General features: G+C 22.4%; 1 protein-coding gene across 1 annotated transcript in view; it reads right to left on the bottom strand.

The window, feature by feature from the left end:
- Window positions 1–1879: 1879 nt before the first annotated feature.
- LOC122508405 overlaps window positions 1880–24845 on the bottom strand; it is a 38269-nt gene continuing 15303 nt past the window's right edge. Inside the window, exons 2-10 of the mRNA XM_043621713.1 lie at window positions 19572–19892; window positions 18513–18728; window positions 15437–15745; window positions 12735–13034; window positions 11566–11871; window positions 7358–7660; window positions 3022–3175; window positions 2446–2606; window positions 1880–2306 (exon numbers count right to left, since the gene is read on the bottom strand). Coding sequence (XP_043477648.1) covers window positions 1981–2306; window positions 2446–2606; window positions 3022–3175; window positions 7358–7660; window positions 11566–11871; window positions 12735–13034; window positions 15437–15745; window positions 18513–18728; window positions 19572–19892 — 2396 coding nt within the window. The 3' untranslated portion in view covers window positions 1880–1980. The remainder of the gene's footprint in view (window positions 2307–2445; window positions 2607–3021; window positions 3176–7357; window positions 7661–11565; window positions 11872–12734; window positions 13035–15436; window positions 15746–18512; window positions 18729–19571; window positions 19893–24845) is intronic.

Here is a 24845-nt window from a genome sequence, read left to right as displayed (position 1 = left end):
ATCAAATTTATTTTTTGCAATTTTTCTTATTGGGAAAATTCACCTTTTGACATTTTTTTTGCCCTAAGTTTTAAAATACATTAGTACTAATATTAATATTTTAGTAAAAAGTTTAATAATAATTTAATAATTAGAATACAAATTATATATGCAATAAAAAAAATTTTGTATATATATTTTTCAGTGATATAGACGGTACAATATGTAGTTGATAGGGATTTTCGAAAAACTGTGTTGATTCTCTTTTAATTACAAAATTAGTCAAAATTTACTAATGATTACAATTTTATTAAGAATTATTAAGATTGTAATTTTGTTTTCGAAATTTTATTTAATTTTATCATTTATTTAGAAAAATTGTAGAAAAATGTTAATTATTAGCAGAAAACTACTAAATTTGAATATGAAAAATGCGAGAAAATGTTTTTAGCAAAAAATTAGTAAAATTCGAGTTTTAGACGAAATTTAGAAATTTGTTAAAATAATTAGCGAAATTTGATATTGTAAATAAAGTAAAATTTTATTTCTAAATGAATTATTATTAATCAATATATGATTTTTACTATTATTTTTATTAGGCATTATTATTGTTTTATTTTTATTATTATTATTTTTTTTATTATTATTTTTTTATTATTATTAATATTATTGTTAATATTATCATTTTTAAATCAAAAATGAATAATTTTATTATTATTTTTATTTCAAAATTGAATAGTAATGTGATTGCAAGAGTTTAGTAGTTTTCTGTTGATAAAATTGATGACTAATTTAGAAAACATTAATTTTAATTAGCACACAATTTTTTCGTAATTTCATTAGTAAATTTTGATTAAAAAAAATTGAGAGAGAAAAAAACTTAACTGCGTTAAAATGTAGGGATTATTTAAAAAAAAGTTCTAGCCATATCAAGTAGGTTAATTAAAAAGTATATATATATAAATATAAAAAAAGCCACAAATAATTGTAAACATTTTGAGTTTTATCAAAGTTTTTGCATGTGCCGTTATACAGATTGTATCTGTGCGTTTAATTTTTAATAATAATTATTATCTTCAGTAAAAATAAATATATTATACAAAAAAATGAATGTGTAGAAAAATTTAATAAAACTAGAATTTAGAAAAGTTTACAAATATCAATATTATTGGGGACAAAAAAAATTGATATTTTTTTCCATGTGATTATTAATAAGTATTTTTGAAGGGAAGTAAATGAAAGTTTTTTTTATTATTAATAATTCAAACGACTTTCTTCAAAAGAAAATAGTTGATTTTTATAATTATTTTGTTATACTGTCTTCTATGAAACTTGTCTAGAGTAGAAATTTCGGAATAAATTTACAAAATTTATATTATCTCGATGATGATCTTGATAAATGCAGTTCGAGCTGTTTTCACTGAACAGATTACTTGAAAATAAATTAAACATTATCGTGAATACAATGGTATTCTAGTTAATTATGTAGGGAATAGTGTGAAGTGTATTTTGAAATGTATTTAAAATTTACAAGTACTTAAATTTTTAAACTAAGTCAATTATTTTTTAATTAATTTTCTATTAAGAATAATTCCTTTGTCATGTGAATTACAAGTCGAGAATTAATTTTTTCCTAAATGAATGAATGAATGAATGAATTAATCAATTAATTAATTAATCAATTAATTAATTGTTTAATTAATTGATTAATTATTTAATTAATTATTTAATCAATTTAATAATTAATCAATTAATTAAACAATTAATTAATCTATAAATTACTTAATCAATTAAATAATTAATGTATTACAATTTTTTGAATTAGTAATTAACAATATTTTTTTATTTTACAAAAAAAATGAATTAGAATTTACGAATTTTAATGATTCGAGTGTACAAAAAGGATGAAATATTTTTAAATTAAATTTTTGAATAAGAATACAATTTATTGAGGTATTTGGGTTTTTATTCTTTACCACAATGAATAATAACTGACTTAAATTATTGGGGAACGGTTAATGAACTTTCGTAGGAAGTGAGATTTGTTTTTTGTGATTTCTCCTGAAAACGTGGACTTCGATTTGGCAAAACATTATGTAATGTTAAATTATTTTGATTTGTTTGTTCAATTTTAATTGAATCTGGTATATTTTGTATTTTGAATAGAACATCTTTTCGTTTCCTCTCACTTGGCGTTATTGTTTCTAACATTGAGGGAATTTTCGAACGAAAAATACGACCTCTACATACAACAAGAACGACAATAATTATTGTTAAAAATGATATTAATACTGTTAATACACCAACGAGCCATCCCAATGTATCATCTGTAAATAGAAAAAAAACAATGTTTTATTTTCGATCAAATTGAGTTAAGAAAAAAACTCTTTTTTAATTAAAAACATTAAAAATAAATTCTTTTTTTAAATTTAAAAAAATTTTAATTTGAAAAAAAGGAAAGCTTACTTTCAATTTCTTCTAATAGCAGGAGACTGTCATTTCCCAATTCAACTGTTAGATTCTCATTGGGTAACATAAATCGACATTTCCATTGGCCAAAATCTAATGGTCCAGGGACAAAATGTAGAGTACAGACTCCACTTTGCGGCTCCATCAGCATGTAATATCTTTGTAATGAGAAAAATTGGAATTTTTTATTTTCATTTTCATTGTTTTTTGAATAATTTTAATTTTCGGTTAGTAATTATTTTTTTATTTATACTTTTATTTATTTAAATTATTATTTAAAATTAAATTAATTATTATTAAAAATAATTCTTAACGAATTTAATAATTTACTTAATTAACTGTTAATAATTTTTTTCTTTTTAAATCATTTGTTTTATTGATAAATAATTCAATTTATCTGATTGTTTCGAATTTTTTAATCAATTAATTATTTATCATTATAAACAATTTTTTTTTAAATAAAAAATTCTAAGTATTTTTAACAAAATTTTTTAATTGCTATTAAAAAATTATTCAATTAATTTTTAATTATTTTTTAAAAATATTTTTATTTATTTAATTTGTCTTACGTACTTGTTTTGAATTGATGAACTGAAATTGTCTCTCTTTTTGAGAACCTCATTGCCATGAAGCCATTGACACTCGGTTTTTGGTGGAACTGGACCAATTTTACAAGCCAAAGTAACAGCTTGATGATGAGCAGCCCAAAGTGTCACTGTGACTGGTTCTATAATATTCACAGTCGAATGTTACAATTTTTTTTCCACTCGATAGAAAAAAAAATTTCACCGAACACCTTTTTGAAGCTTTCAAATTTCTTCTTTTTTTTACCCCAGACACCAGAAAATGAATTCTGCCTCTTTGATACTTTTTTTTTTTTGTTCTATAAGCATGAGGTGTAAATACATTTAATGAATACTACTGGAAAATCACATTAATTGTTCTTCTTTTTGTTGTATACTAATTAAGGAAAAGGAAGAGTCAAAGTACTTGAGACTTTTTATTTGTATAAAAAGTTGTTTATTTCCTAAATATTTTTTTTTTTTCTACAAAATTGTAGAAAGACAATTTTTTAACGCGCGCACAATTGCTTTTAAGTTAATGCCATCGATTTTCACTTTTTTTTTTTTAATTCTTTATGTAATTGGAAATTTTTGTAAAAGTTAGAGAGGTACGAGACTCAACAGTCGTATGAGTGAAAATATTCTTTTCGTAAATTATTTGAAAATTTTTAATTTTTAACAGTTGATAATTAGCTTTTTAACAGTTGATAAATTATTTTTTAACAGCATTAAATTTTTGTCAATGGATTCAATTTGATTCGAATAACCGATTACTTGTCTAAAAATAAATATTAACTTGAAACAAATATTTCTTTAATTATTTAATTTCTTTAATTTAAATTATTATTTATTTAGTAATTAATTAATTAATTTTATTATTTATTTCATTATTTTCATTTAATTTAAATAAATTCTATTTCGGTCAATAATTTCGGTATTTGGTTCAAATACCATTTAATTGATCAAAATAAAGATTATTTTTGATGCAAATAAATATTTCTTTGATACAAATATATTTGAAAGTAGACGAGAAATTGTTTATTTGAATCAAATAATTTTTTTCCAGTATTTATTAGATATTACATTTTTGTGTTAGTGTCAATATTTTGAAATGAGAAAATATTTATTTGATTTAAATAATGGATTACTTGACTGTTATTAAATAAATATTTATTTTTAGTAAATAATTTTAGAAAAATTTATAAATCAGTTTAATAGTGTTTACTATAAATACAGGAATTATTGATCTAGAGTTTATTTAAATTAAATAAAATTGATTTGTTTCAAGTAAATGTTTTTATAATAGTCAAGTAAAAATTAATTAATTAATTAATTAATTAAATAAAACATTTAAAAAATGTTTTGCATCAGATACAGAAATAATTGGTTCGAATGAAGTTAATTCAAATTAAATGCAAAATATTTTTAACAATAAAAAATACTGTTCTAAATACCTTTAAATTGTAAATGGATTTTTTCGTTTGAATTTCGAATTTATGTTCATTTGAATTTAAATTTAAATTCATATTTTTATTGTATTACAATTATTGTAATACAATAAAAATATGAATTTATTTAAAAAAGGAATTTTTTCTTTTTGCTTTGAAATTTTAGAATTAGAGTTCGAATTTTTATTAAAAATTACAATTATTGTTTACTTTGCGTTTTCTTCTATTTTTTTACTGAAGAATATTTTCATTGAATATGTAAATAAAAAATTTTGTTTGCAAAACAATTTACTAAAAAAAAAGAGTGAAATACTGATGAAAAAGTCGATGCGATTGTTTATGTATACAAGTTTGATTTATCAAGGCACTAGTTGATAGAGAGTTTTTTTTTATTATTTCTCTATAATATATATATAATATATATAGGAACAAAATCTTTAGGAATACATATATATATATATATATATATATATATATATATATATAGGGGCAATCGATTCAACAAATTGCACAGTGTGTATTTAGCATGAGAGTGGTAAAGCAACGTTGCTCTACATAATGCATTCATGACTATGTGTAGATTTAGTTGCTCTCTAAAATTTATATTTACTCTCAACTTTCTTTTGTCACGTCGAAATGAAAAAATATCCACGAAGCAAAGCAGGCGATAGTGACATAAATTTTTAATTGTTTTTCTAATTTTTTTTTTCTCCTTGTTATTTTTTTTTCTTATATTCTTTTTCAAAACGTGACTGACAATCCTGAATCATGTAATTTTTGTCATTAACTTATTGACTTTTCTTAAACTAAAATCTTATGTTTTTTCTCCTTATTAACTTTTATTCGTTTTTTTAATTGCTGTTATTTTTTTTTGTTATCAAGTATTTTTTGTTATCAAGTATTTTTTGTTGCTAAGTATTTTTTGTTACTAGGAATTTTTTTTGTTGACAATTATTTTTTGTTATCAGGTATTTTTTATTGCCGAGTATTTTTTGTTACCAAGAATTTTTTGTTGCTAACTATTTTTTTATCAAGTATTTTTTGCTACTAAACAGTATTTTTTGTCAATATATTTTTATTTTTTTGTATTTGGTTTTTTAACTGAACAGTATTTTTTTTTTACTAAACATTATTTTTTGTTACTGGACATTTCTGCATGAGACTATTCTTCAGGTTAACAAATTTTTATTTTATTTACTTTGGAACGGAACATTATTTTTGTTGTTAAACAGTATTTTTCATCACCAAAGAGTATTTTTTTGTCACTAGTATTTTGTGTAACAAGAAATACTAAAATGGAGCAAAAAAAAAAATTGTGAAGAAATAATACGGAATTAAGAAATGAAAATTGTTTTTAAGGAGAAAATAGTTTTTTCTCGATTATAATAATTTATCATCTAAATTAGAAATTCTAAACTTTTTCACATACGAACTATCACGTGGTGTTTAATAAATAAAAATGGAATGACAATGAAAAAAGTGTGCGAGGTAAAAATTAGAAAATAAACATATACACATGGTCTTAATAGTACACTTAATAAAATATAAACAATGTTTGATTATTTTATCTATCTCGATATAGAAAAATTGAGCAACACTACAGAATTAGAATAAAAAAAAAATGAAGTTGCTTTGGAATTATTGGAATTGCAACATTTTTTTTAAACTTAAAAAAAAACTTGTCTTGATTCATTCGACTTATTGCACACAGGAATATCTAATTAATCAATAATATTCAAGGACCTTAAAACTATACGCACATACGAGAAGTGCATGAAGTGCATCGCTTCTTCTATATATATTTATATGCGAGTTTGAAAATTATTCACAAGGTGCTAAAATAGCCTCGAACTAATTAAGCTTCATTAAATTCAAAACCAACATTATTAACAGTTAAAGTATAAGATTGCATTAAAGCAATCCCGGTTCTTTTTTTTTCTTATTGACATTATAATAGAATCAGAGTAGACTGTGAATGTAAAATGCTTCATGCATCTAAAATTGAGGTAAACTAATTGCTAAAAGGAAATGCGACAAGTCATGAAAGTGATAACAACTACCCATGTAGAATAAATTAGAGGTATTAGCCGCTGAGGTAGCATTTGTTTCTATAAGAGTGTACAATTTTTGAGGAAAAAAACAAATCTCTTGGGTTCGCCAAGATTATTAGGATATCAGACTTGTAGCAAGATTCCTCGGTATGGAAAGAAATTTAGGATTTTTTCGACTCTTTGACTATTTTCAAAAAAAATGCGACTTTATTGGAATTAGGAACAAATTATTCAATAATAATTGTAACTTAGAATTTGGGGAAGGAAAAAAGTGGGAAACAGAAGTCAGAGTCACTTTTTTTTGGGGGGCCTAAAAGTCGATCCGAGGCTTGTTAAAAATTTGCTAATAACTGTTTTAAAAAGTAAATATGTACGCGAAATTTTTCTAATATTTATAGTAAGGAAAGTAATTTTTACTATAGAAAAGCGCTTTGCATGAGAATGCCAAAAAGGAAAGAGAGAAGCAAATAAATATTCAAATTCAAATACTAAAAAGTACTAATATAGAAAAGTTCATAGTCTCAATAAATATGTATTTAAAAACTAGTAATTTCTATTATCAATAATGAATGCATATTTTCAAAACTAGTTTTCAAAAAACTACAAAAATATGAAGCATTTATTCTTTTTTCTCTAGACAAAAAAAAAAGAAGTTCGGATCACATATGATGGGGGGAAGCAGTAGGAAAAAAAAATCATCACGTTTTTTTCCACCACCAAACCAGTGCGAACAATTGTTTTTTTTTTTTGTTGTGCATTTTTGAAGTATTTTAAAAAATCGACGTGGATTTGCACATTCGGTGTTGTGATTCTCTCATTCTTTCTTTCTCTCAGGATTCATTGATACCTGGTTGAAGGAGATTTAATTTCGCTGGCGATGCGTCTGTGTAGTTTTGTTGAAATCTAGTTTTCGCTCCACATGTCCAAAGACCCTCCTGCTCGGCAAGGGCGTTTGTCAGTCTCATACTGCAGTCACGGTCCTCTGTACCTGCCGGTGGAAATTGTCTAACGACAACTGTTGTATTTGAATTGATTGGCGTCAATGACCATCGACATTGATCAACTGCCGATGATGTCACACATTTGAATTGTACACTTTTACCCGGCGCTAAATTGAAGTCCGTTGATAACTCGGAGAATTTGATGTCCTCTGAAAATATTTTATTTATTTAGTTTTTGTGTCCATTGAAATATTTATATGTCTATGAGTCTATTTATACTACAACATGCTCTAAAATCTCGTGTGAAGTGAGTTGAAAATTTAAATTTACAAGTTAGGTGATTTCAGGGGTAAAAAAAGCTGTAGACAGGGGAAAAAAGAATTGCGTAGTCGCTACGCGCCTACGCAATCCTTTTTTCCCCTGTCTACAGCTTTTTTTTTACCTTTGCGTCACCTGAGATTTTAATAACAATTTTATAGTGAAAATAATTCATTCTATAAAAAAATTTAAGAGGATAAAAATATAGAAAAGGAAAGTAAATAAAAAATTGAAATTCGTTAATATTAATTGCCAAACTCTCTAAATTTGATATTTTGATTATAAACAATTGTAGAATTACGAATATTGATACGAACATCTTGAGATTCAATATGGAGATGCGTTCTCCACCTGAGAACGTCAAGGTCACCGCTAGATGGCAGTTCAGTTTCTTCTTGGAATTTTTACTGACCTCTGGTGGTGACCTTGGCGTTCTCAAGTGGAGAAATTAAACCACCATTTTATCCACAAATTATTATAATTAAAAAAATTTATTGTGAGAATCATTTAATTTGTCTTTTTAGTGAACATTTATGACTTTTAGACTAATTTTTCAAAAATGAGACTTAATTTTTTTTGCAAAATATTTCAACAAAATACCATTTTATTTTCTTACAAAAAATGCAAGTTATTTCGATTTTTATAGTGTGAAATATTGAGTTATTTTTTGAAAATGTAATTTTTAGTATTTTTTGCAATATAATTTTTTTTAAATTTAATGTTTTTCAAAATTTTTAATTATACCAGGATGTCTACTAACCGGAAAAACCGAGAAATATCCGGGAATTTAATTTGACCGGGAAAAACCGGGAATAAGCCTGGAATTTTATGCCAAACCGGGAATTTTTTCAACAAATTAAAAAAAGTTTTATTATTTTAATTTGTTATTAAAAAATCGCTTTTATTTCAATTTTTATAGATATTTATACTTTTCTCTAAATTTCAATTAGTTAAAAATAATTAATTTGATAGTAAAAAATCAGTCACTGATTCAAATATAGTATGTAAACAAATTTAAAAAAATTATCGAATTAATAGAAATTTTGTGAATTTCAACTGAAAATAATCAAATTTGTTAAAGAATTTCATTAAAAACTTTTTAACAAATCGAATTTTCAAAGTATTTTAATTTAATAATTGATAAGTAATTGAATTTTATAAAGAGTCACATTCTAATGTATTCATGTTTCTTAGTGCGAAGATTAATAATTACAATTTTAATTAGTTAATTTAAAAAAAGATAATTATACACTTAAATTTTTTAAATAAAATTGAATTTTCGCAAAAATTTTTTTGAAAATTCCGAAAAATAAGATTTTTGAAATTTTTCAATTCTGTTCTTTCAAGACAATTTAATTTTTATAAACAAATAATTGAAAAGTTTTGAAATAATTGTAATTTCTTTACATTCTATTAAAAATAATTAAATTCTTTTAAAGAATTTTATTTAAATTTTTCGAAAATAATCAAGGGAAGCTGTTAGTCACCGTAATTATAATTTTACTTTTAAAAATTTCTTGGCAATATATTTAATTATTTTCATAAATAGCAAAATTCTTCATATTTACTAAATTCTTTTCAATATTATTTTAGAAAAAAATTCTTTACAAGAATTCAATTATTTTCATAAATTTCCATAAAATTCTAAAAAACAATTCAATTATTTTCAAAAATAATAAAATTCTTCCCAGAAATTCAATTATGTTTAATCATGTTTTTAAATTCTCCTCAAAATTTCAATTATCTTTATAAATAATTAAATTGTTCTTCACAATTCAATTATTTTCAAAAATATTATATTTATTTAAAAAATTTTTTTTAATTCTTTGTTTAATTTAATTATTTTCCAAATTTTTAGTTAAAATTATTAAAAAAAACATTATTTTCAAAAAATCTAAAGAAACTCGCCAAAAGAATTTAATTATTCAAAAAAATTCTAATAACAAATTTGGAAACTATTTTTAAATTTTAGAAAAATTAATTATTTTTCAAATTTGCCATTATATTAAATGTCTTTTAGAAATTTAATTGTATTTGAAAAATTTTATTAGTATATTTTTAAAAAACTAATTTTTAGAATTTTTTTATTATAATTTTTTTAAATTCAATTAATAAAAAAAACTTTTTGGGCTTATTGTTGAAATTTATTTAAAAATCATGTATTTTTATATTTGTAATTAAAATTTTTTAAAAACTGTATTACTTTATATTTTAAAAATTGTTGCTAAATTTCTAATTATTTAGACATTTTTCAATTATCCTAAGTAATTAAAAAATTTATAATATTTCAAAATAATTATTAAAAAATATTTTTTAATAATTATTTTGAAATATTTTCAAGAAAGAAATTTAAAAAATTTATTTATTTAAAATAGCAGTTATGTAGAATTAGGAGAATTAATTTCTTAATTTTTAAATTAGAAAATTAATAATTATCCAATAATATTTACCAAAAATTTTTAAAATCAATTTTTAGTTATGTTTGCAATAATTCAATTTACTTTTCAAAAAATTTACTTTTACTTTCTAAAAAATAATTTTAATTTTGGAAAAATTGTAGCAGCAATTTTTAGAAATAATTATTTAACAAAATTGTTGAAGTTTTGAATAATTTAATTAAAAAATCACAGTTTTTTTTAATGTATCAAATTGATAATAAAGTGGATCAAATTGATGCCAAAAAATAAGATCAATTTTTTATTTGATCAACATTTTTTGTATCAACTTGTTGCAATTTTAGGCTTTAAAGTTTGCAGTGGCAGTGAAAGGTGAAAATTAAAATTAAAATTAAAATTAAAATTAAAATTAAAATTAAAATTAAAATTAAAATTAAAATTAAAATTAAAATTAAAATTAAAATTAAAATTAAAATTAAAATTAAAATTAAAATTAAAATTAAAATTAAAATTAAAATTAAAATTAAAATTAAAATTAAAATTAAAATTAAAATTAAAATTAAAATTAAAATTAAAATTAAAATTAAAATTAAAATTAAAATTAAATTAAATTAAATTAAATTAAATTAAATTAAATTAAATTAAAATTAAATTCGTCATTAAATGACGAAAATTCAAAATAAATTTTTCATAACGCGGTGCAAAAAAGGGCACTTTTTTGCACCTTGTTATGAAAAATATCGTTTGTAACTAGTGCGAGCAGTTGTCAATTTTTGAATGAGCACATAAATTAAACGACTTTTTCGACTATTTTTGTATTTTTACTCCGAGGTCTGATTTTTAGAAATTTGTTTGTTTTACTGAATTAAAGGGATTTATTATTTTTTTTTTTTTGATCAAATTTTTACTAAATTAATGTCTGTTGATGACTCTTAGAATTTAATGCCCTCTAAGTGTTCATTTATTTTAGCATCAAATTTGTTTTTGTTTGTTTTACTAAGAAAACTAGTTGTTCCAACTAAATTTTTTATTTTTGATTAAGATCCAACAAAATTGTTTATTATCAACAAACATTAATTAAACTTACAAACATTATTTTGGTTTCGTTCATCTTCAATAATTAAATTTTTTAGCTGTGACAACAAAATGTTATTTTTTATTTTGAACAATACAAGTGTTGTTTGTTTATTTGTCGAGTAATGTTTGTCAATTTTTGGTCCAAAATGTTTATCATAATGTTTTGCTGAAATGTTTGTCAATGTTTAGATGTTCTGCCAAAAAGTTTGTTTGTTTATTCTACTGAGAAGAGGAACAAAAAAAAAAAAATGTTTGTCAATTCTTTTTGGATGTTTTCTGTCTTGGGAAATTTGAATTGTAAGGGAATTGTAGTTGACACTCACCTTGTTCGTATATTGTGAGTTTAGCAACAGGCGATGATAGTATTGTATTTGATCGAGGAATGGAAACTTGACAGCACCAGAAACCTTGTTCTTTGGCGTAGACACGGGGAAGGTTGAGACTACAATCACGACTGACTTCACCCTTACTGGGGAATTCGTGAATGATGACCTCATCATCATTTCCGCTCAAAGGCCTCCAACTCCAAGCACATTTTTCGACACGTCCATTAGTCACACACTTGAGAATAGCCTCTGTGCCTATTGGTACTGAAATATCTTCCGGTGTTTCCACAAAATTCACCTTGCCTAGATCCCAAAAAAGGAACAAGTTGTTATTATAAATTTTATACATTAGAAAGTAGTTTTATTCGATCGCGAGATGATATCACAGAATGAGAGAGAGAGAGAGAGAGAGAACAAGGCAAAAATCATAAAAATTCTTCATCATCGGAAATATATTTATAACGATTTCTCAATTTTTTTTTTCTTCTTATTTTTTTTTCCTCTCTCAATTGAAAGATAAAGCCACGCCTCGAGCCTTTCACATAGTTTGCTAATATTTTTCGCTTCCGTTGCCACCTCTTGTTTCATAATGAAGCAAAAGGAATGTTAATTTCCAATTTTAGCATACACACATATTGACTGTCAAGGTTTTCCGTAATTTATTCATATTTTGAGAAATATTCTTTTGCCAATTAAGAATGCTAAGGAGGTGAATTTAAAGAATTCATGTATCGAAAAAAGGATGATGATGATGATGATGATAGTATTCAAGATGATTCAGACACTTCCTCATTCTGCGCAGGAAAAAAAACAGAATAAGAAGAAGAATAGAAATGACAGGGAGATTATTATCAACGTTATATTATTGATTATTATTCATCGACAATTTCTAGAGAGGGATTAACGGAAATAACAATAGTGCCATTAATTACAAAATGTACTTAAAATAATAACTATTTAAGTCCTTTGGGATTTGTATTAACTATTGCGGAGAATAATTGTTTAGTTGTAGAGGAAACGGTGTGTATAACATCAATCATTCGTCAATAATCATTATACGAGTTGGCAATTAGCATATACCATAATTAAATTGGCGCCGTCTAGAGTGACTAATTGTAGAAGAGAATTAAAATAAAAATTGCATCGTGAAAAGAAAAAATAATTACCAGAGGGCAAAAGTGTCACTGTTGCTGGTGGTGCTTCGTGAAGAATTCCATTTGTTGATAGACGAACGCCACAGGTCCAGAGACCTTCTTCTTTGTAGAGAACATTTTTGAATTTCATTGAACAATCGTGTTCTGTTTCTTTACTTGGGGCAAATTTCTTGATAACTGTTGGTTCCTTGCTTGAATTTGATGGTTTGAATGACCATTCACATTGGACCACTGGTTTATTGACGAGACATCGAAGAAATACTGTCTCACCGGCAGCTATTTGTATTCCACGTGATAGTTGCACGAACTCAACTGAAAAATTTATTGATGATTTTAGTAGTTTGATTTTGGAAAATTTTAAATTATTTCCGGGATCTCGGACTGTAACCTTTTCACATTGTTAAATATTTTTTAATTTTGGCACCTATAAAAATTGTATTGAAGATAATAATTAAATTCTATTAAATTTTTGGAAATAATGGAATTTCTACGAAGAATTTTATTATTTATAAAAATAATTGAATTCTTGAGAAAAGTTTTATTAAATTTTTAGAAATAATTGAATTTCTGCGACGAATTTTATTATTTATAAAAATAATTGAATTTTTGTAAAGAATTTGATTATATTTTTGGCAAATAATTGAATTTTTGCAAAAAATATTATTAAAGTTTTTGAAAATAATTGAATTTCTTTGAAAACTTTTTAGTACTTATAGAAATAATTGAATTCTTGACAAGAATTTGATTTAAATTTTCAAAATAATTGAATTTCTGCGAAGTATTTTATTATTTATGAAAATAATTGAATTCATTTTGAATTTTATAAAAGTTGTCTTGAAAATAATTGAATTTTTGTCAAGAATTAGATTATATTTTTTGAAAATAATTGATTTTTTACGAAGAATTTTATTATTTTTAAAAATAATTGAACTATTGAGAAGAATTCTATTAAATTTTAAGAAATAATTAAATTTCTGCTTAGAATTTTATTATTTATAAAAATTATTGAATTTTTGCAAAAAATATTATTAAAGTTTTAGAAAATAATTGAATTTCTTGAAAATTTTTTTTATTATTTATAGAAATAATTGAATTGTTAAGAAAAATTCTATTACATTTTTGTAAATAATTGAATTTATGAGAAGAATTCTATTAAATTTTTGAAAATAATTGAATTTCTGCGAGGAGTTTTATTATTTATAAAAATAATTGAATTCTTTTTTAATTTTTTAAAAATTGTGTTGAGAATAATAGAATTTTTGTCAAGAATTTGATTATATTTTTTGCAAATAATTGAATCCTTGCAAAAAATTTTATTATTTTCAAATATAAGTGAATTCTTGAGAAGAATTCTATTAAATTTTTGGAAATAATTAAATTTTTGCAAAGAATTTTATTATTTATAAAAATAATTGAATTCTTTTTTAATTTTATAAAAATTATGTTGAAAATAGTTGAACTTTTGTCAAGAATTTAATTATACTTCTTGCAAATAATTGATTTTTTACGAAGAATTTTATGAACGTTTTGGAAAATAATAAAATTTCTTGAAAATTTTTTTATTATTTTTAGAGATTAAATTGAATTCTTGTCAAGAAATTGATTCCAATTTTTTAAAATAATTGAATTTTTGCAAAGTATTTTATTATTTATAAAAATAATTGAATTTCTTCAAAGTATTTCATTATTTATAAAAATAATTGAATTCTTGCCAAGAATTTGACTAAAATTTTTTAAGATAATTAAATATCTGCAAAAAAATATTATTATTTATGAAGATCATTGAATTCTGGAAAAGAATTTGATTAAACTTTTTCAAAATCATTAAATATCTTGGAAGAATTATAATTATATTTTTGATTAAAAATAATTAAATTGATTTTAAGAATTCAATTAAAATTGCAATGGAAATAAGTTACTTTTCGTAAAGAACATTATTAAAATTTTTCAAAATATGTAATTCAATTCTTTTGTAGAATTTCATTAAATGCTTTAAAAATAATTAAATTTGGTACAGAAAATTTATTCAAAGTGGGTTGAGAATAATTGAATTTTTGAAAATAATTAAATTTCTGTCAAGATTATATAGTTGTTTAGAAAAATAATTGAATTCTTTTGAAGAATTTTGTTATTTATAAAAATAATTGAATTCTTTTGAAGAAGTTTGTTATTTATAAAAATAATTGAATTCTTTATGAATTTTATAAAAATTGTGTTTTGAAAATAATTGAATTTCTTCGAAAAATTATTAAATTTCTTTAAAGAATTCAATTAAAATTGCAATGAAAATAATTAACTTTTTATATAGAACTTTAGCAAAATTTCCCTAATAGATAATTCAATTCCTTCGAAGAATTTAATTAAATACTTTAAAAATAATTGAATTTGGTAGTGAAAATTTATACAAATTGTTTTGAAAATAATTAAGTTTTTGTTAATAATTTTATTACTATTTTTGAAAGTAATTGAATTTCTGCGAAGATTATATAGTTGTTTGGGAAAATTCTTTTGAAGAATTTTGTTATTTATGAAAATAATAGAATTTCTGTAAATAATTTTATGAAAATTTTTGAAAATAATTGAATTTCTGCGAAGAATATTATTATTTCGGAAGATAATTGAATTCTTGCCAAGAATTTTATTAAAAATTTTTTTAAATAATTGAATTTTGGAATCGAAGAATTTTGTTAAACATCTTTATGGGTATGCAGTACCTTCGGAGATGAGTAATCGAATGGGATTTGCAAAAACAAAGGATGAGTTGACGCTCATTCGTGCAGCACAGGTCCAGATACCCTCTCGTTCATGTAGAATTTTCTTGAACTTGATGCTGCACTCGTTGCTCTCATTCCCGAAGGCCTTTAACTTTTTCACCTCGAGATTCCAAGGTTGTGACTGGTTCAACTGCCGCCAAGACCACTGACACTCGTAAACAGGGGTCATTGTTCGACACAATATCTGTGTCGGCGATCCGGCAGGTGCTTCAATCGTACTTTCCTGATTTTCAAAAATTATCGGCAATTCTGCAAATATATACGTCATATAATTACGATATTATATAATTATGCGTACATTGGAGGGTTATTATACTTATATATAATTGTGCAATGTAATATTATGTAATTAATATGATACATTGTCATTTAATTGATGCATTATCATCAAATTATAAAATTAGTTTACTCAGGCCTTGGATAAGATGACTTTTTGCATTTTTTTTTACTGTTTTCAAGAAATGCGAATTTTTTCAACTTGTTTTAATAAAATGGGACTATTTCGGATTTTCTTTTACATATTTTGCAAAAAAATATTTTTTCATCTTAAAACCTTTTAAAAAACCATAACGAGTTACAGTGTAAATTTTAATTTAAAAAAATTGAATTTTTGCGTTTCAACGATTGTTCTCTAAATTTACTATTGTTTCTAAAAAATTATTTTCAAAATAATTTAGAGATAAATTTGAGGATAAATTTTAATTAAATTCTTGATACTGAATTTTGGAATATTGTTGTTAGTATAGGAATTTCTGGAGATAAATAAATTTCAAGAGGTTTGAAGTTGAAATTTTTGAAAATTTGAATTTTGAATAATTTTAATTAAAAATTCTAAACAACTTAATTCTTTGAAATTTTTTTATTAAAAATTTACTAAAATTAGTTATTTATTAGTAATTTTTGAACATGTATTTAATTTGCCAAATTTTCGAATAATCAAAATTTCGTGAAATTCAATTGATAACAATTGAGTATTAGACATATTTTAAATGACTTTCTTTTTCATTTTTGAACAATTTAATTCTCAGAAAAATGAAAATTATTCAAAATAATTGATTTGGAGAAAAATTTTTAATTAAAAATTCTGGAAATTGAATTTTTTAAGAGTTGTAAGTAGTAGAAATTTTTGAAAACAAGATTTTAAAATTCAATTCAAAATATACTTCCAAATTCTGAACAATTCACTTTCTCCAAGTAAATGTTAATTTAAATTTTTTGAAATTAGTTTAATTTTTGAAAGTATATACAATTATATTTGAAAAATATTCAAATAATCGAAATTTTTGAAAATTGAATTCAAAATAATTGAATTTTAAATTGTGTTTTATGAGAATTTTTTTTATTTTTTGAATATTTTAATTATCAACCAACTTTTGGGGAATTAATCAAAATAATTGATTTGAAAAAGAATTTCAGTTAAAAATTCCAGAAAATGATTGAATTTTGAAAAATTAGAGTAGCAATTTTCAGAAATAATTAATTCAGAAGGTTTCAAATAAAATTTTTTTGAAAATTTCAATATTGAAGTAGAAGTTTAATTAAATTAAAATTTAGGTTTGAAAATTTATTAAACTTTTGAGTAATTTTAGTTAAAAATCCTGGAAAATAATTAAATTTTGGAAGAATTGCAGTTGCAATTTTTAAAAGTAATGAAAATTCAGAAATTCTGAAATTAAAATTTTTTTAAATATAACTCCTGTAGAATAATATACATAAAAGTATTTAAATATTTTTTTAACGAGTTTATTGAAGTGTAGAATAATTTAATTCAAAAATCTTGAAAAAATTAGATTTTCGACAAATTTTAATGAAAATTTTTTGAAGGTAATTGAATTCTTGAAAGTAATTCAAAACTTGTAAATTTCGTTAAATTTTTTCGAAATAAATTTTATATTTTGAAGAATTTTATTACAACTTTTAAATAATAATTGTGTTTTTTCACGAAAAATGTTAAAAGGTTTGAAAAATAATTGAATCAAAATCTTTTGACTTTTTTCTAATTTGAATCGACTGAAACGAATTTTTTTGGGGGTTTGAAAGTCTGAGTTATCAAAATATTAATATTAATTTTTCTAAAGGATGATCTCTTTTTTTTACAACTATGAACACAACAAAATTTTTCCAAAGTTATGAACGTTCAAATCAACGAAATTTTTTCCCATTGAAATATTTTTCAAAATTGCTAAACAAAAAGGAAAAAATAAAGTAAATATTTACTCAATAGTTTAAAAAAATTAAATTTAATTGTATTAAAAATTGTATCAAAGAATCAATTTTTTTATATTTAAAATAATTTTTTTAATAAAAAAATACAAACTTTTAAAAAGGAAGAAAATATTGGCGTTATTTTGAACGTTCGAAACTTTAAGAATATTAAAAAAAAAAAAAATGCAATTGAAAAATATATTAAAACATTTGAAAGTAATGGAAAAGTATATAAAGATTAATGCTCAGATGATTTCGTGACTGATGATATATATGGTGATTAGATGAAAGTGAGAAACATCCGGTAAGAAGGTGTTAATTAATACTGAATTTCACAAAATAAAAAAAAATTGTATCAAAGGCATTGAATTATTAGACCGAAACATTTGGGAGAATTTGTTTAACATCTAATCAATTTTGTTAGAGGAGAGAAAAATTCTGTTTTATGCTCTAAATTTTTTTAATACTCATAGTGAAATTTTTACCGAAGGTGAAAATAGAAGGTCGAAAAAATTAAATTGAAGGGAAAACAGATAAAAATTAAGTACGAAAAATAGTGTTTGGTATAAAAGTACCAAAAAAAAAATGAAAGTGAAAAATAATAAAATAATAAAAAATAATAAAAAATAATAAAAATAAAAATGAAAAATAATAAAAATAATTTATTACATTGTATATTATTTTTTTTTAGATTTTCTAAGTAGATTATATTTTCTACTGTATGATCATAAATATATTTTATATTTTTATTACATTTTTTGTTGTTTTTTATGTTAATATATTTTTGAAAAGATGGATTAAGGAGACAAACCTTTTGTTGTTTTGACAATGCTCAATTTTGCCGGTTGTGTGCTGATGAAGGAATCATTTTTCGAAATTCTTGCTGCACAAGTCCAGTAGCCCGTTTGCGCTTGTTTTGTACTTGAAAATCGCACAGAACAGTCATTGCTATTGTTGCCGAAGGCAGGAAATTGTTGTAGTGGAAGGGACGATGCTTGTGTTGTTGATATTGTTGATGTTGTACTCACTAAATTATTTAAATTCATTGTCGAATTTTGTTTTTCCATTTGGTTAAATATTATTATTATTATTAAATTAAAATTAAATACATTATTATTATGATGACAGTATATTTTTTTTTATTCAAAGTTCTTTTTTGCAATTTCGTTAAATGTTAATTTTTATTTTTATTAAAAGTGCGTTTCTTAATTTGATTGAAAATACTGATTCGAATAAAATTAAAAAGGACAGATACCAATAAAATTAAAAGTACAGATTCAATTAAATTTAAAAGTACAGATTCTATAATAAAATTAAAAATACATACACTAGAATCTCATTTTAATGAATTAACCTTATACTTCTGATGTAAACCAATTAGATCAAATTAGGTCAAACTTTTAACAATAAAAAATTAAAATACAACATCGATTAAAACATGAACTATTTCCAAAATAACTTGTCAAGTTAAGTTTCTTATTATAACAATTGAAAAAATTATAATTTATTTTTTATATTTAAAATTGTTATTCCACACAATTAATATATTTTACTAACATTTTTATAATTAACATATATTTCTAAGATTCTAACCACATAAATTTGACACAATTTATTTAAATGTCACTTGCGTTTGACATTTCTAATATTGATAACAGATAAATTCACGTATATCGAGATTTTACAGTCCCGAGATTTTTTCGTTATAACGAGATTCGAGTGTATACAATTAAAAATTTTCATAATTAAAAAATTAAAAATAAAAATAAATTTTTTTAAAAACAGTTTTATTAATTCTAAATAATATAAATTTGTAATTATTATCGTAATTTATTAATTGTAAAAAGAATTAAAAAAAAAGAATACTCACAAGTAGGAACAAAGGAATTGTCATTAATTTCCGGAAGTGGAAAGTGCGTGGAGGGAAGTGGTCGCCAGGACCATTGACACTCGGTGACAGGAAATGCTGTCCTGCAGGATAATACCACAGGAGCTCCTAATTTTGTTTCCGTGTGTGCAGGAACATCGACAAAAATCACAGCAGGTGTCGGTGGTTTTGTTCCTGGAAGTATGTCATCCATAAGATGACCCTCAACCTTATCAGTTGCGGTTGATATTTGCGTTGTACTTTCAGTAAAATTTTGATCAAATATTGTCGTTGTTGCTGTCGCATTTTCCTCCAATATTTTACCTGCGCAATAATTATTAAAAATATTACAGAAATTAAAAGAATAATTGCAAATGGCGAAATAAAATAATTGAAGTAATTATAATATGAAAAAAATTAATTAATAGGGATAATTTTTCGAACTTTCATATGAACGATTTTTTTTTATTTAAAATATTTTTTGAAAATTACAGTACAAAAGAGAAATGTGATTAAGATTTCATTTTCTTAATTAGGAACTAATTTTTTTAATAGGAAACTAATTTTCTTTTTAAAAAAAGAATATAATCTTTTATTGTTTGTCAATGTATAAAATAAAAATGAATAAAATAAAGAAAAACAAACGGTTTTTGCAAAAAGAATTTTTTTTTGTATTTTTCCTTTTCTTCTTTATTTTACCTTGACAATATTGATTGTTGAATAACTGTGTCCTATTGTGAAAATTATATTGCAAAATACACTTGGTTTCACTTAATCAAACACAATAATTGAAATCGCATATTCTATCTCTACACATGGTTAGGAATATTAGCGTCATGAGAATTAAATTTTCTTCTAAATTCAAAACAAATAAGGAAATATTAAGCATTTTGATAATAATTTTTCAATATTTTGCAAATTAGTTTTATATTAAATAAATAATTAAATCTCTTAATTTGAAAAATCTCTTTTTTAAATTGAATCATCTTTTTAAAAATTAAAATCCCCTCCTCCTCTTTTCTCCCCTTAATATTACATTAAAAAATCACTATGATCCCTGGAATTATAAACCATTTTATAAATTATTATTTAACAATTATTTAATAATTAATTAATAGAAAAAATTTAATGGAATTATTATTTGTTTTCATTTTCTATTTTTTTATAATACTTGAAATATAAATTTTTTTTTTTCTTTTTGTTTCAGGTGAGTCAAACAACACATGTTCTCTGACGAGTTTATTTCGTAAGTAAATATATTTGAAGATATTATTATTATTATTTATTGAAAATGTTTATTATTTATTAAATGTATTTAGGTGAACCAATAATTCTTCACCTAAATATAATTATATTAAACTACTTTAAAAAATTGATTTAAATTATTATAAAAGAAATCATAAAAAATAGAAGGAAATAAATTAAATAAATTAAATAAAAAAATGTACATAATTTGTAGGTAAAAAATTTATTTTATTAAATTTACATTAAGAATATTTAAATTATATTATTTATACCTATTTACCATGAAATTTTTAAATTAGCAAAAAACTTTTTGTACAAATTTTTATAACATAGAATTTTATATTAAATATATAATTTTTTCTACTTGAAAATTTTAGCATTGATTGAAAAGTAAAAATAATAAACAAAAACAAATGCTTTTGTTTATTATTTTTACTTTGCAATTAATGCTAAAATTTTGTTTTAGTTTTTTTGCTTTTTGTTAAAAAATAAACAGCTTTTTAATTATTTTGTAATAAAAGGACGATATAATGTGGATAATTTTAGAGAAATTACACATGATTGCAGAAATTCAATTATTTTCAAAAGTAATAAAATGCTTCGCAGAAATACAATTATGTTCAATAAATTTTTCAAATTTTCATCAAAATTTCAATTATCTTTAGAAATAATTAAATTCTTCTCCGAAATTCAATTATTTTCAAAAATTTTTCTCAATTCAATGATTTTCAATATCTACTATTTTCATAAAATTTTCCAAAAGAATTCAATTACTTAAAAAAAAATTTAATAAAACTCTACACAGACTTCTAATGTATTTTCAAAAAATAATAAAAATTTCACATCAATTTCATTATTTACAATTTTTTTTATAAATTTCTTCGCAATCATTTAATTATTTTCATAAATAATAAAATTTTTACGGGGATTCAATATTATTTTCGTAAATAATAAAATTCTTTTTAGGAATTCAATTATTTTCATAAATAATAAAACTCATTGCAGAATTTCAATTATTTTTAATACAATATTTTAGTCGAATTCTTCGAAACTAGTTTCTTGAAAATTTTATTAAAATTCGTCACAAGAATTCAATTATTTAAAAATTTATATATAAAATTCTTTATGAAAATTCAATTTTAAGAAACATGCAATTATTCAATAAATTGTTATTTTTGTATTTAAAATTTTAAATAATTAAATTCTAGTAGAATTTTCTCATAAACATTGATTTAAAAATGGATTTTAATTAAATTTTTTCAATTATAATTGAATTTTAAAAGCATTTAGAGCGTAAATTTCTAGAAATAATTGAATTTTGAAAAGGTTTCAGATTACAATTTTTCATATTTTTAACTAACAATTCTGTGGAATTTATTTTTTTTGAGAAATTTTAATTGCGGATTTTTTAAAATTATTTAAAGTTTTTATTTTCGAATATATATTTATAATTGAAGAATTTACGAATAATTGAAATTTTGTAAAATTCAATTGTAAACAAATGAATTTGAAAATTCTTAAAGAACTTTTTCAAAATTTTTTAAAAATAATGGTTTTATAGAAGATGTTTAGTTAAAAACACGAAAAAAAATTCAATTTTGTAAAAGTTACAAATTTTTGCAAAAATTCAATTATTTTCAAGGGTAATAATATTCTTCGCAAAAATTAAATATTGAACTTCAAAAGTAATAAAATTGTTCTTAGGGATTCAATTATATTTTCACAAATAATAAAACTCATTGCAGAATTTCAATTTTGCAAATCAATAAAAATTGATTTGAAAATTAATTTCGCAGTTAAAATTTTAGATAATAATTGAATATTAAAAGCAATAGAGCTTGGATTTTTGAAAATAATTGAATTTTGAAATTAATTTTTTTAAAAAGTTTAATTGAATTTTTTTCAATATTATTTAAATTTTTTATTTTCTAATGTTTATTTTATTAAAGAATTTTTTTTAAGAATTCAATTATTTTCATAAATAATTAAACTCATTACAAAATTTCAATTAATTTTATTACAATTTTAATCGAATTCCTCGAAAAATGTAATTATTCTTAAAACTAATAAAATTAATAAAACATTATTTGATTCTACTAAGGACGGAAGTAAAAAAAGACAAATAAAGAACAAAAGATTTAATAATTGACAAGTGATCGGTTATTTGAATCAAATATTTTTTTTTTAGAATAGTTATTAAAAAAGGGGTTTTTAATTGTTTTGTAATAAAAGACCTAAATACGCACAAAAGGCGCATTTTGGTCTTTTGTTACCAAATAATTAAAATAACAAAAGTTTTTTTTTGAAATTCTGCGAAAAAGTTTTCTATTTAAGAAAATATATAGACAGTGAAAATATATACACTGTAAAAAATTTAGGGAGTTAACGGACTCGGGAGTTGGGAGTTAAATTTTTCGAGTTAAAAATCAACTCCAAAAGAGAGTTAATTTCTAACTCCCTTCATTCAACACCCGCGCGAGTTATTTTTTCCATGGGGAGTTAGCATTTGGGTGTGAAGTTTTAACTCTCTTTATTTAACTCCCCTGGCATTAACTCTCCAATGGGTGCGACTTTTATAGAATCCCCTGGGGAGTTAAAATTTAACTCCCTTTTTTTACAGTGTATAGACAGTGAAAATATATAGAGTGAAAAATGTTTCTAAGTCATGATAAACTATTTTAAAAAGTGAATTAAAAAAAAAATTTTTTTCTTTGTAGTCGCATTTATATCGAAAAGGTTTATGATATTATAATGACTCACGATGGAATAAATTCCTGGCGCACGCAAGAGTCGAGACAAGTTAAAAACCAGTAGTTAAGTCGTGCTCTAATTCAGGTGCATGAGATCGGCATAATTTCTCGAAGCCGGTCCCATCGCTTTAGGTGTATATAAATATATACGTATACATATATACATAAGCGAAAATCATCAGACACACTCCATGAAAGTGATTGCCCTTGGCAGTTTACAATATTCGAACACATCTTTTATAACCGGTCAATGCGTCACACTCTCAAGTTATCCTTATGAAAGAATTTGTTAATCGGATGCAAACGCACTTGCCACGAATTTTTTTTATTTTTTTTTTTTTTAAAAACATCGTCCTATCAGTTAAACCCATGTAATTTTCTGCACGCGATATAAAATTCCTAAATGCGTCCCGGCAGAGAAAGAAAGAAATTAAACTCAAAATTATGTGGATATTATCATTTCTTAACTATCAAATTCTTAAGCACACACTATCAAATTCTTGGGGAGTGAATCATTTCGTGTTAATATTTACGTACGCTGTATAAGTGCAGTTTTACCTTTTTTTGTGTTGACTTTTTTTAAAATTATTTTTATTTATTTTTTTCTTCATTTAAAAGTAGTTCATTTTAATGTAAATCTGATGAAAATTGACGAAATGTGTAAATTTATATTTTATTGTCTGATTTTAAAATGAAATGGTTTATTTTATTTTTTCTGTTATGCATGGAAAATTAATTTACAGTGGGACCTCGATTAAGCGAAATGAGAATTCGAGGTCCGGATAATCGAGGTTTTGGTGTTGATAATTTTGAGGGTTAATTGGATTTTTTAAATTTTGATTTTATTTTCAATTTGCTAGTGCTATTAATAAGGATAACTGAATGTTAGTAAAAAATAACAGAGTACTATTTCTTTCTCTTTTTTTTTTGAGTATTTCCACTACTTTAAATTCACTAATACTAGAAATTAAAGACTATTTTTAAAAATTATAACCCAATTCTTTAAAACGATTCAATTATTTTAAAAAAATATTCGAAAATTCAATTATTTTCATAAAATTTCGCAAAAGAATTCAATTATTTAGAAAAAATTGATAAAATAACCAAATTCTTTAAAACGATTCAATTATTTTTAAAAAATATTCGAAATTCAATTATTTTCATAAAATTTCGCAAAAGAATTCAATTATTTAAAAAAAATTTTAATAAAATTCTAAGCAAAAATTCAATTATTTTCATAAATAATAAAACTCATCGCAGAATTTCAATTATTTTTAATATT

The sequence above is a fragment of the Leptopilina heterotoma genome, unplaced genomic scaffold (assembly GCF_015476425.1).
Source record: "Leptopilina heterotoma isolate Lh14 unplaced genomic scaffold, ASM1547642v1 Lhet_54, whole genome shotgun sequence".
Taxonomy (NCBI): domain Eukaryota; kingdom Metazoa; phylum Arthropoda; class Insecta; order Hymenoptera; family Figitidae; genus Leptopilina; species Leptopilina heterotoma.
This window is presented reverse-complemented; position numbering and strand designations above follow the sequence as displayed.